The sequence below is a fragment of the Platalea leucorodia genome (assembly GCF_965183815.1).
Source record: "Platalea leucorodia genome assembly, chromosome: 10".
NCBI classification, from domain to species: domain Eukaryota; kingdom Metazoa; phylum Chordata; class Aves; order Pelecaniformes; family Threskiornithidae; genus Platalea; species Platalea leucorodia.
This window is the reverse complement of record NC_138832.1, coordinates 2,410,901-2,422,874: the sequence shown is the minus strand read 5'-3', so window position 1 is coordinate 2,422,874 and position 11,974 is coordinate 2,410,901. Positions and strand designations below refer to the sequence as shown.

The following is an 11,974-nucleotide window of genomic DNA, read 5'->3' as shown; positions in this document are numbered from 1 at the left end:
TTAGCCTACATCATGACCTGTTCTAAAAAGGGGATAGACGAAGATGTTGACTTCCTTATCCTATGGGATTTTGTGTTGCCAAATTAATTTCCAAATCAATTTAATAGTTAAAGTTAACTGTGAACATATGGGTATCTCAGAGAAACTGCACACTGGTTAGGGAAACTGGAGAGGGTTGGGTAAAATTTTGACTACACTTCTAGCCAACTGTTGAGGCATATGGACTGATGAATATGCTAGCTCTTCTTCTATGGGCACAATAGACTTTAAATTATAATAATTTATTCTATCCTCTGCACAGTTCTTCCTTAAATATTGCAGGCTGGGATAGCTTTTAAATAATACATTACCCCTCTCCTCCTCACTGTCGCAGGGGCAGAGCTGCTGTTTAACCTGACTGTGAGCACGTGAGGCATCCACGAGGATCCAGGAAAGAGGTCCCTGCCCAGAGGAGTCCCTGCACTGACACGTGGAGAAAGTAAAGGTGGGCCAGGCTGCTGACTTACCATCGTGAAAGGTCAAAACCCAGCCACAGTCCCCACAGCCCCATTAGTTCGAGCTAGAGCGGGGCTGCAACGGGCAAGAGCGCAAGGAGGGCCGAAGATGATATTGCATCTGGCATGGTGGGGCAGGCAATGGGTGAGCAAGGCAACGGGGAGCTGCGGGACAGGGCCAGCGGGTTGTCTCAAAGGTTAGGTTTACATCTTGGTTCGTGGCTAAAATGGAAGAATGCCTTCCGAGGTTTGCGTAACGGGATGAAAGTCCTCACAGGAGGGCTGAACGCTGCTCTCGGCAGGTAGAAACATCACCGCGTGGCCTTCAGACAGGGAGCGGTGGATGTGCATCTGATGGGAGAGCTGCGGTACAAAAGCCATTTTCAGGGACGTGAAAATATACATCATGTTTTTGGCCTGCTTAACCGTCCCTTTTCTTCCAAGCAAACTATTTAGTCAGCTAAGGGAGAGGAGAAATTATTCTGACATGATACAGCCTCCCACCGAAACCCTTGGCGTGCCCGTGGGGGAGCAGTGAGCAGCTCCGCTCCTCCCGCGCTCTCTCGGCAATGCTGCTTGGGAAACGAGCCCTCCTCAGCCCTGTAATTCTGCATGAATAAACACGCACTGTCCCTCCCCGGCCACTTACTCGCCCTCCCACGTTGAGCTATCATCTCCGCTGGAAGCAATCCCTGCTACTGCGATGCGTTTGCACGTAGGTGCTTCTGGCCAACCCTCCCATCACCTTCGCTCATCCCATGCCTACACGTATTAACCCTCTCCCAGCACACCCCTGGGCAGCCCAGCACATCAACTCCTTTTCCATAGTTTTGAACTGCAATAACATACTCATCTCACAGTTACTCGGTTACTTCGCAGGCAACAATTACTGCAATGAGACGACCTCTTTGTATTGAACATAAAATAGCTGATTAAATACAAAATGCAATATATCTATCACCTAATTAATCCTCAATAAGTGTAATTTCAATCAGTTGCCATTTAACTAACATGTAATACTGGTTAAACCTGTCTGAAGTGACAAGGAAAATCAGTTGCCGTCTATTCTTCTGATCTTTATCTCAAAGCTGAACACCACTGATGGGGGAGCTTTGGCAGTGCTTGAAGGAGCTCGGTGAAGACAAGGGTTTGCACACCAGGAGTGAGGACTTTTTTTGCAGATTGCACTGCAATTGCATAAAATTAAAATGCAAAGTGGGCACTTGTGTATTTTAAAAAAAAGGATTAATGCACACTTCCACATTTATGTGTGTGCTTTTTAGTCAGCTGTATTTGGCATTGCTGTATTTATGCTAATGTGTATTCGCAAGTTAGCGCTGTTTGCCATTTGGAAGGTGTCCTCAGCAATTCTCGGGCCCATTGGCAGATAAACCCCTGCGTGGCTGCGGCAGAGGAGTGCTGGTGCCCAGCCTTGGCTCCTCACGGGCTATTATGTGCCCAGCCAAACATTTTCCAAATTCTTAGGCTGTGGAATAGGAATTGAGTTTGCAAGGTCAAAACATCTCTCCATGCAATGAGTTTTCCCTCCTCCTTGGCACACCCCCACACACGTGCTCATCACCATTGGGATCTGAAAAATTCCTGGACACGATGGACACCGAGACCGTGCCTGGGGCACCGGCAGCTGCAGCTGCACCAGCAGCACGTGGCGGGAGCACCCAGGCTTGCTGGGGACGGCTAATGCACTTGATGGGGCTACAGCCCCCTTACGTTTCCTTCCATTCAGCTTGATTATTTTTTTTAATTAGACGTCAACCCCATTGCGTCCAGCCAGCCCAGAAGGCGCTGGCTCCGCACACCAGCAGGCCGTGGGAGCTAGCAGAGGAGCAAACTCCTTCAGCCCCGCTTGGCCAGGGGTCACCTCACATCTGCACCCCCCTCACTTCTCTATTTCCCCGGTGCTTGGAGAAAAAAATAGGTAAAATTAAAATCCTTGTAATAGGGACGTTTTTTCATAAGACTAATAGAAAAAATGGTTCCTTTACTCTTCAGAAAAAACAGCTTTATTAATTATAAGATTCAGACCCATTCCGGTTTCAAAGTGTAAATTGGTTTTTTGGTTTTCTTTTGTGCAAGCATTTTGTTCATATAGATTTTATACAATGCAGTAGACAGCCTTGCTAATAGACAGGATGCACATATACTAGAAGAAAAGAAAGGGAAAAAAAAAAAGAAGAAATGGCAAGAAAGCCACCAATAAATCATTCCAGCCCCCCTCTCTTCCTCTACAGTTAGAAAGGGCTGGGGATTTTCTGATGAACTAATCAGAAAATGTGAGGTTTAAAAACCCACATCATTTTTGAGGAAGGGCTGGGGTGAGTGAATACCTCTGGAAAAAATTTAAGAAAGGCGTTTCTTAATTTTAAATGTTTCATTTCAACATTTTCAAAGAAAAAGTTCCATTCTGGAGAGGAAAACACCTTTTGCTATCTATCAAAGAATGAAAGCAATTATTAAATATGTAAATTGATGTAAAATTTTTAATAAAACATTTTTTAAAATTATGATCGACTCATCCATATTTTTTCATCTCATTGTTTTCTGGGCTACTTTATGATGTTGCCTTTGCATCTGAACTCTGTGTGGAAATGTTGCCCCTGTGGAAAATGTGTAAAGCGTTGGGGGTCAGACTGCAGACCTGGGGCCACACTATTAACAACCAACGGCCGGCACTTGTTACTGGGAGGCCATAAAGAAAGCACAGCGGGGCCATAAGGACAGCCCAGTATCTGCCCAGCCTGAGCTCCACAACCTTCTGTGTGTTTCCAACATGTTGTAGGATGGGGGGAGAAAACAGGAATAAAAATGCTTTTATTACACAAAAATACTGTAGAATGAATCCTGAAATCGATAGTAGATTTTTCAATTTCCCTAACATAACGGCATTTCACTCTCCATCTCTCGGCCTCACCAAGGGCTCAAGGAGCCCTGATTTTACTCTTCCAGCAGAGGTGATCTTTAATTTAGAGAAGGAAAGAAATGATTTCCCAGCCAGGAACAGCAAGCCCTGGTACCGACACTCACCCCGCTGGCCCCAGGTCCCGCAGAGGCTCTGCCTGGTCCATCCCACCCCTCAGCACAAGGTCCAAGAGGCACCTCCAGAAGATGATGCAGCTCTTGGTTGGTCAAACAGGCTACCTTCTACCTGGGCGCTGGGCAGACCAGGAGCTCCTCTGCCTGCAGGCAGGTGTTTGTGTGGGGGAGTCATGGAGAGGAGCAATCATCCCAAACCAGTCTACAGCCTCCTCTCATCACTAGCCGGTGTCTGAGTTAATATAGCACCCCTGGAGCACTACAGCTACAGGCTTAGGACCCCCATCCTAAAAAAACCCAACCAACCAACCAACCAAAACAGTAAAAAAAACCAACAACAACAAAACCAAACCAGAAAGTAACATGCTGCCACACTTTCTAAGCCTATAGAAAATGGTGATGATGTTGGTTGTCCTTTGTAGCTTATGTTGGGATCTCTGGAGTGCTACACCAAAGCTAGGTAGGTGCATTAACTGACCATCACTATGATCTGCGCAAAAGTCAGACACAAATATCATTTAATTACCAAGGAAAACAACCTTCCCTTTCCTCCCTTACCTCTTCTGGTGCCGGAGGGGCGCTGCCTTCAGGGTCTCCTTATCCAGAGAGGTCAAACAAGAGTGCCACCATGGACAGCATGAGGACCTAGCTGTGAGGAAAGGGAAGTTGTATCCTAGGCATTTTAGTGACCTTTATTTCCTAGTTGACCCTAATGATGATTTTTTTTTTTCCCCTTAAGCTTTTAAACTGAAATTGTGAATCCAAAACATACATACTTAGCAAGGAACTGGGGCTAGTCAGCTCAGATTTTTCACAGAATCAGTGTTTTACCTTTTGATTGATGAAAGACTCCATCAACACAATCTGAGTTATCGTTATTTTTTGTGTTTTGATCCATGCTTGCAGAAAAATTATATATTATGTAGATAGATCAACATATTTTCACTCTCTCATGCTGAAAGCTGAGGGTTTCTTGCAACTTTTTAAACAGATATGATTTCAGGGCTGCCTTCAAAGACTTCCCCGAGTCCCTTTGGAGATCTGCATACCTTTCTGCATTGGCACTTACCCTGATGATCTGTCATGCTCTGAAAGATGTTCCACGCGGTGTTTCCTTAGGTAGATGGGGTGAATCTCGCTTGTGGATCTCTGCCGTTACTGTTGTCTCCACAAACCTCAGAACAAGAAGAAACCCAGCAGGAGAGCAAAGCCATCCAGACCACAAGTGCTACCCAAGCGCTACCACCTTTGCCTTGGAAATGCCACCAACATCCCCAGACAGTTTTGCAAAGAGCAACCCCCCGGTATGAACTGCATGGGAAGGGAGAGGAATAGATATCCATATTGACATTTGCCCCTTTAATTCCGCATTAAATTTATAATCACCGGTACATATCCATCACATGCTCCTTTTTCAGCTCTCCCGTCTACATGTCTCTTGGAAGAAGCACATAAGCCTGGATGTTGAAAGATCCTTAATGTTTCTTATAAGGTTGAATACCCCCAGTACTTGATGTCAGGAGAGAAAAAAGCTCAAATTTGCCTCACCTGCTTCTTCAGTGTTGCCAGTACTTTCCAGGATTAAGCCATTATAATCTCCTTAAGCAGTCATGAAATAAAATGAACTCAAGTGTGATTTTCTGGTCAAAATAAAAATAAAAATAAAGTCCACGTGCTGAACACAAATGCTTTTCAGAGTTGCGAGTGCAAGGGAGATTTATAGCCTGATTTTTAAATGCGGCTGCTTGATCTATGTGCCCAGACTTTTCTGATGCAGTTTTTGGGCTCTCGCTTTGCCATTGAGCTACTCCCCATCATTAGCAACTTTTGCCTATTTTAACCTTAACTTTCAAAAGACTCCTGTAAACTTCCAGAGTAAGCACAGAGCAATAACTCTCTGAAATACTAAAGGAATCAAACTGATGCAATTTATTTCCACAGAACCATGCAATATTCAATGATACACTGAATCTATGTTTTTAACACTTTTTAAAGGACTAAAACCCTGGAAAGAATTAATTAGGCATGCTCTGAAGCCTGAGCATTTAACCGTTTTCCACTCAGTTGTAGAATTTTAAGACCACCAACACTGGATACTGGCAAAGATTATCAAAGGTATTCTGGGCTGAAATACATACTAGTCAGAGGGCTTGGCCACTAAGCAACTGGAAAATGCTTCATGAAAGCTTTAGCTGTGCTATTATATTTTGTAAAGAAACTTTAAGAAAAAATCCATAGTATCTAGAAGGTTAAATTTGGGGCAGAGTGACTCATTGGGAAAGTATGTACTGCACAGAATATTGTCTTCTCTGCAGATCAAGCAAACTGTTAATACAGCAGAGAGGTATTTATGGTCCCAGCACTGCAAAGCAGGGTTGAAAGGGATTAATGGGCTGGGATCTGAGCAGGATCCGGCCAGTGCATGGGCACAGGGACACGGGGCCGGCTGGAGCAGCCTCTGCAGCCATGAGCCACTGAGCCGCACACCCGGACCCAAGCAACATCTGGAATTCCTAGAAGCTGGGAGATCTTGGCATCAAAGTGTCTCTTGTTGCGCTAAAGTGAGAAGAAAATGTACAATTTTGAAGAAATGCAAGCAAAATGATGTTTTCTTTTTACCACATCAGATAAAATTTCAGTTCCATTTTCTGGAAGTGTCCTGATTTTTCCAACCATTTCTGTTGCCTACTACAGTATTACAAAGAAATCTACACATGCCAGAACAGCCACCACTTGATAAGGTCCTCGGTAGCCTGTAACAATACTGCAGAGAACTCATTTTACGTGATGGGAAACTCAAACGGAAAAAGATCATTATTTAAGAACCCAATGCCCGGCAGTGTGATGGATGCTGTACAAGACAAAGATGGTACAGACATCTAGATATTTTGGACAAAAGCAAAACAGTTCAGAGGCCAAAAGTTAAAACCAAAAACAAACAAACAAAAATCCCCCAACACCCCTCAAAACCCAAGCAAGAGTTGGCCAAGGGATTCACAAAGTTTCTATACTTGATTAAAAAAAAAGTTGATTAAAAACTCTTTGGCAAGCAACTTTATTTATTTTCCTTTCTGCTCTCCAGCTACAGAATAAAAAGGACCCATCTTCGCAAACCTTTCCATGGCTATTTACTGTGCAGAATCTAAGGAGAAATTGTAAACAGGTAAACAGTAGACATTTCAACCCCAGATAGGCGAGGACCTTCAGATTCAGTATTTTTTTTTTCCTCTCGCTTGTATGCAATTGCTTACGCCAATAACCAGACCATTTTTCTCACTCATTCCAATTGCTTGCCTTGCCCGTGGTCTTGTGGTCACTGACCAAGGGTCGCACGGGGCAGAGCTGAACGCGCCGCTCTTCAAAGCGGATCTGCCGTGCCGGACCGATGACACCTGGAGAGACACCCCCACGTGTCACCAGCTACCGCTGACATCATCACGAGCGTGTTGCAGATGCAAGGAGGTAATAAGTCTTAGATGATCTCATAACACAGCATATTTAATTGAAATAGAAATGTAGTACATTACAACGTATTCATGTATGTTGTATATTACAACATATCCAAAGATGGGCAGTTTTCTAAACAAAGTGTAGACAAATCCACGACTCTCATGCAAGACTGATTAAATTAAGAAACAAGCCAAAATTTTAATAAAGTAACTGAAGATGACAATGGACTTATACTAAAATCAATAAATACAGACATATATATATACACACACACACACACACACAAAATACACACACAAGGCTAAAAGGACCAATTTTCAATTGCAATGAGGTGAATTTCCAGTGATGGGGCAGTGAAGAGTGGCCTTCAAGTCAAAACGACCTGCATCAGCTTACGTCAGGACACAGTAAAGGAGTTTGTTCAAATGAAAATGAGACCTCCACGTCATTGCAAAGCAAACACACAAAATTTTGTGTCTTTAATTTAAAATGAAAGCCCCAGTGTACCAGGGGCAGCGGTGTCCTAATGGAGTACTTCTGCACGCAGGAGATTGGCTCTGGAAGTCCAAAAATATCACGGAGGGGAGTATGCGAATTCCTAGTTTCTTTTATTTTTATTTCAGAATGAGCCATTTGTTCAGATTAAATACTCTTTGATCCTTCAATGCAGAGGAAGGGGAAGAGAAAGAAAAAATGCCTATGTTTGCCATAATAAAACTTACCCTCTCAGGTTCAGCTAAGGACAAGAATTTGAAGGCTTGAACACTTACCTGGAGTTTCAATGAAAATTTCCCAAACGTGGCGATATCTGTCTTCCTCAAGTGCTGTCCCTGGAGTTTACCTACATCTGCTCTGCAAAGGGGATCGCACCTTCCCTGGCAGAAGCGCTCCACAGCAGCGAGGTTTGGGTCCCTCTCTCTGCCACATCTTTTAAGGAGCCGCGGTCAAACCCCCTCTGCCCCTGCAGCTCTCGGCTATGGCAGCCGAGATCATCTCCGAGAGCCTTGGCAACCTTGCTGCAACCAACCACCCACAGCGCGAGGCTTGCCCACCTCTTTAAGGGCTGGCACGCTCATCTCCTGGTATCGCCATGGATTTGGAGCTTCCCTGTTTTATTTTTTGAGATGAACCCTTCTTGAAATAAATTTTTAAAAAATCAGTAAGACTATATTTTTAACACAGCTGTAATAAGTTTTCATTAAAAGAACTATATCTAGGTGTGGGACAGTCCCTCTGGTAAGACACGCCTTATTTAACTATACGATTTAACTTTGGACTTCACGTGATTGATGTTCATAGTCAGGACCCACCAGCTCCTGAGGAGCAGGAGAGATCTTTCGCTGTTTCTGTGTCTTTCCTGGTGGCATGCTCCGTCGCCTAATAAAACCCTCCTTGAGATTATAAAGTTTTTCCTAACATATAATCTAAATGCTCCCTGCTGTTTAGTCTATCCCTGCTGACTAATGAGATCTGATATCTCACCGTACTAAAACATCCTTTCTTGCAGTTGTAGACAGTTTCAGCAATTTTCCCAGACTGAACAGACTAATTTTTCCTAGGCGTTTCTCAGAAATCCTCTCTCAGGCATCACCTTGCATTGTTAGTGCTCAGCTGTGCAGCTTTTCCCTCAATTCCCGTTAAAAACCCAGCGTTGTGCAATAAGAGCACATGTTTCCATGCAAACCACTCAGGATATTTTGCCCTGCCCATGCTGTCCTTTTCAATACGCATCTTATTTACATTATCTACATGCACAGTAGCCATCCATGAAACAGCCAGATCTCTCACGGGAAGCCAGCAGCATCACTTGTGCTTTTACATCTCCAAAGTCAGCTCTTTCTCCATTTCTTTCTTCTCACCCCCGGCCGCACCGCTGGGCTGCGGCGGCGGGATGACACACACCGACTTCGACCGGTACTGTTTCACTTCCCGAATCTTTTCCACATTCCCCACTGCAGGAAGAGAAAAACACCAACTTGTATGAGAAATGTTCTCCTTTGTGGGTCAACAGGAATGAAAAAATACTACTGAGGTAGCCATTTGCTCATTGGGGATGAGCTATTCCACTGCAAGGATCACTTTTCAATTATAAAATAGATGACAAAGACCAGTGTTTCAATGGAAGAAAAAGAAAAAAAAAAAAAAGACAAAAAAAGACAATTTAAACCCTATTTTGTACTTTGAAATATGTTACGTATCTGGATCAATATCATCATTCTTTTGTCAGTCCCCACCAGCAACTTTGCAGAACAAAAATTCGTATCAGTGACTACCATAAAAAAGCTTGTCAAGATGCAGGCGTCCTGCTGGAGCACCTGTAATTTCACATTGCCACATTAAGTGATTTTTTTTGGGGGGGATGTACATGCAATCACCATGGAGGGTTACAGTCTCCTTCAGCCCTGTCGCCAGGGTACGTCGGGGACCGTTGTGCTCACATTTTCCCTGGGGGGAAAAAAAAAAACACCCAGAAACATTGCTTTTTAATCACTTTTCTCTGCTTACACTCATGTTTTTCTTCAGGAAGAACATACTTCAAACATTTATAATAAACTGTGGATTAAAATAGCTACATCCCCAGCAGATGGCCATGTTACAAACACACGAACGGCGCATAACTGTGCTCCTTCCATCTACTCTTGCAAACCTGTAGTAAGACACCTTTGTGCGGAGAAAGTGCCACCTCTTCACAGCTCTTTATTCAGCAAGTTTTTAGTTCATTGTTTAAAGAAAATTACAAAGGAAGAAAACATTAGAAATAGAAGGACACAAAAAGATTGAAAGGAAACTTTCTTGCTTCTTAAATATTTTTCCAATACATATGTAATAAAGAAATATTCTGTCCATTCATGTCAGACCCAGCCCCTTAACCTATCTCAGCCCATGTTGGGAGGCAACATTATTTTTTTGTTATTTTCAACAAACATTAAATCTTTTCAATCGTCGCTTTTACAGATGTGATTGTGCTAAAAGGTGGTGTGCCAAGCATTGTAAAAATTCAGTGCTCCGTTTCCCACTGAACATCTCATTGTGGTTCAGAGGCTAAAATGCATCTGTCGACAGTTTTGACCAGCTATACCTTCTGTGAGGCTTCATTAATATTAAACCATCTTTTTTTTTAAGTGTGAAAACCAAGATTTCAGTTATCTAAAATCTGAGCTTGGGCTTACGAAAACATGAGGTCTTGTGCCACTGATCTTTCTGTAACAGATATTCAAAACAGACAGTGCTGCTAATGGGGCACTCAAAATGCGTTTTAATAATACTTAGCAAGCAAAAGAAATAGATCTTAATTTTTGGAAAGCATTTGGGCACAAACTTCACGTTTTGAAGGATCATTCATTATTATAAGGTTTTAGTTTATGCATTAGCGTCCCCATAGGCAGAATGATCTGCAATTACTGCCAAACATCTTAGCGCTTGGTAGAACATGAAGAATGGTACCAGTTTCAAATGCTTGCCTGGCTGGACATGGGAGACAAGAAAACTCTGTGCAAATTCACGCACCCCCTTCCAGCACACAGGTAAGAAGGAGGCCGAACACCTGGGCCGGGACGCACTTCTCACCGCTGTGGTTCCCAGCACCACCGCCTGCCCCCGAGGAGCTGCCTGGAGCTGTGGGATGGAGGGCAGGAGGCTTTGCCTTGGCTGTCTCTCAGATCCCAGCCCTGCAACGGACATGCCATGGACCTCCGCACATCCTCCCCGTCACCTGCTGGACCACCCCACAGGGACGGGGCAGGGCGAGCAGGGGAGGTAGGAAATCACCGCCGGCACCCACCAGCCCCCAGCTTACCGGTGAAGGAGCGGCACAGCTTGGGCTGCGTGCTGGAGTCGCCCTGCGCAGAGTCGGAATCATCCTTCTGTGATTAAGGAAGAAAAGTACTTTAATGCATTTATGAAGATTGCTAGCAAGTCTGTTAATGACACTCATGCTTCACAAACAAGCCATTTGCAATCCCCAAGGACTCCGTTCCCACTTGTTTTACTTTTGCCAAGAAAAACAAAAAGAACTGTTGCTAAAAATAGACCAAATAGATGGCAGGAAATATTTACAGACGCTGATTTGTTTCGAGTTGGTGGAAGAGGTCTGAGCTCTCCAGGAGCGATTCGGTGGATAGGATGGGAAGGAGCAGCCCTGGAGCGGGGAGGATGGGGCAGGCAAGCGCGGGAGGCAAAGCCCATCCCCAGGACATGGACATTTCTCACCTTAGTTGTTCCCCACCTTGGCTGCAGGCCAAGGAGGCAGGTAACGAGCTTGCACTAACAAGCTCCCTGTCCTTTCCCTCCAGTGCTAATCTCCACCCTTCAGGGAAAAAAAGAAGAAAAAAAAAATAAATAAAAAAAAGAGGTAGCACAATGCTGCCTGAATTTTTTGGTGCTTCTGTAAACTGGGAATAAGTCTCTTACACAGCTGTGATTTGGCACCTCGGTCCAGAAACCCAGACTGCCAAAATAACTCTGGACACCTCCCAGCGTGGTTTTCTGTTTTGTTTCGGTTTGTTCTCCTCCCTCCCCTAACGAGGACCGATGCCCTCCATCCCTTGTTCACACTTTTATTGACCATTTTAATAACAATGCCTTCCCGGCTCCAGCAGCAGCGCCTGGCTCCCTGGAAAGCCATTCCCAGGGGCATTTAACGATTCTCAGAGCACGCTCCACGAAAGAGCTCCAACATAATTACCAAAGGCAGTATGTCATTTACACACATGGCTTACAGGCAGCTCCAAATAAGCTCCTTCTGGGGGAGCGTACTCGTGTTTTGGCAGAAGAAAAGAGGACAAAGTTGCCTGGCTACAGGTGCAAGGATTTTCTGGGTGCTCAGTGGTAAATAAAAGCTATCCTGGGTCCCAGAAACTGCCCTGCCAGGGTATTATGCATTGGATCCTTGCCTAAAATAAGGCAAGCCCAAAATGCGGACAGCGTTCAGAGCCAGCACGATGCACGGCTCCAGGAAGCGGCAGCCTTCGGCAGGA

The 11,974-nt window shown here is 44.4% G+C and overlaps 1 protein-coding gene across 1 annotated transcript in view; it reads right to left on the bottom strand.

The window, feature by feature from the left end:
- Nucleotides 1-8,813: 8,813 nt before the first annotated feature.
- The window catches only part of LOC309595645 (sodium/hydrogen exchanger 2-like), a gene marked incomplete at both ends in the record, with an annotated part of 28,605 nt that continues 25,444 nt past the window's right edge, over nt 8,814-11,974 (bottom strand). The window contains 2 exons of the mRNA XM_082322878.1: nt 8,814-8,950; nt 10,795-10,861. Of these exons, the coding sequence (XP_082179004.1) occupies nt 8,814-8,950; nt 10,795-10,861 (204 nt within the window). The remainder of the gene's footprint in view (nt 8,951-10,794; nt 10,862-11,974) is intronic.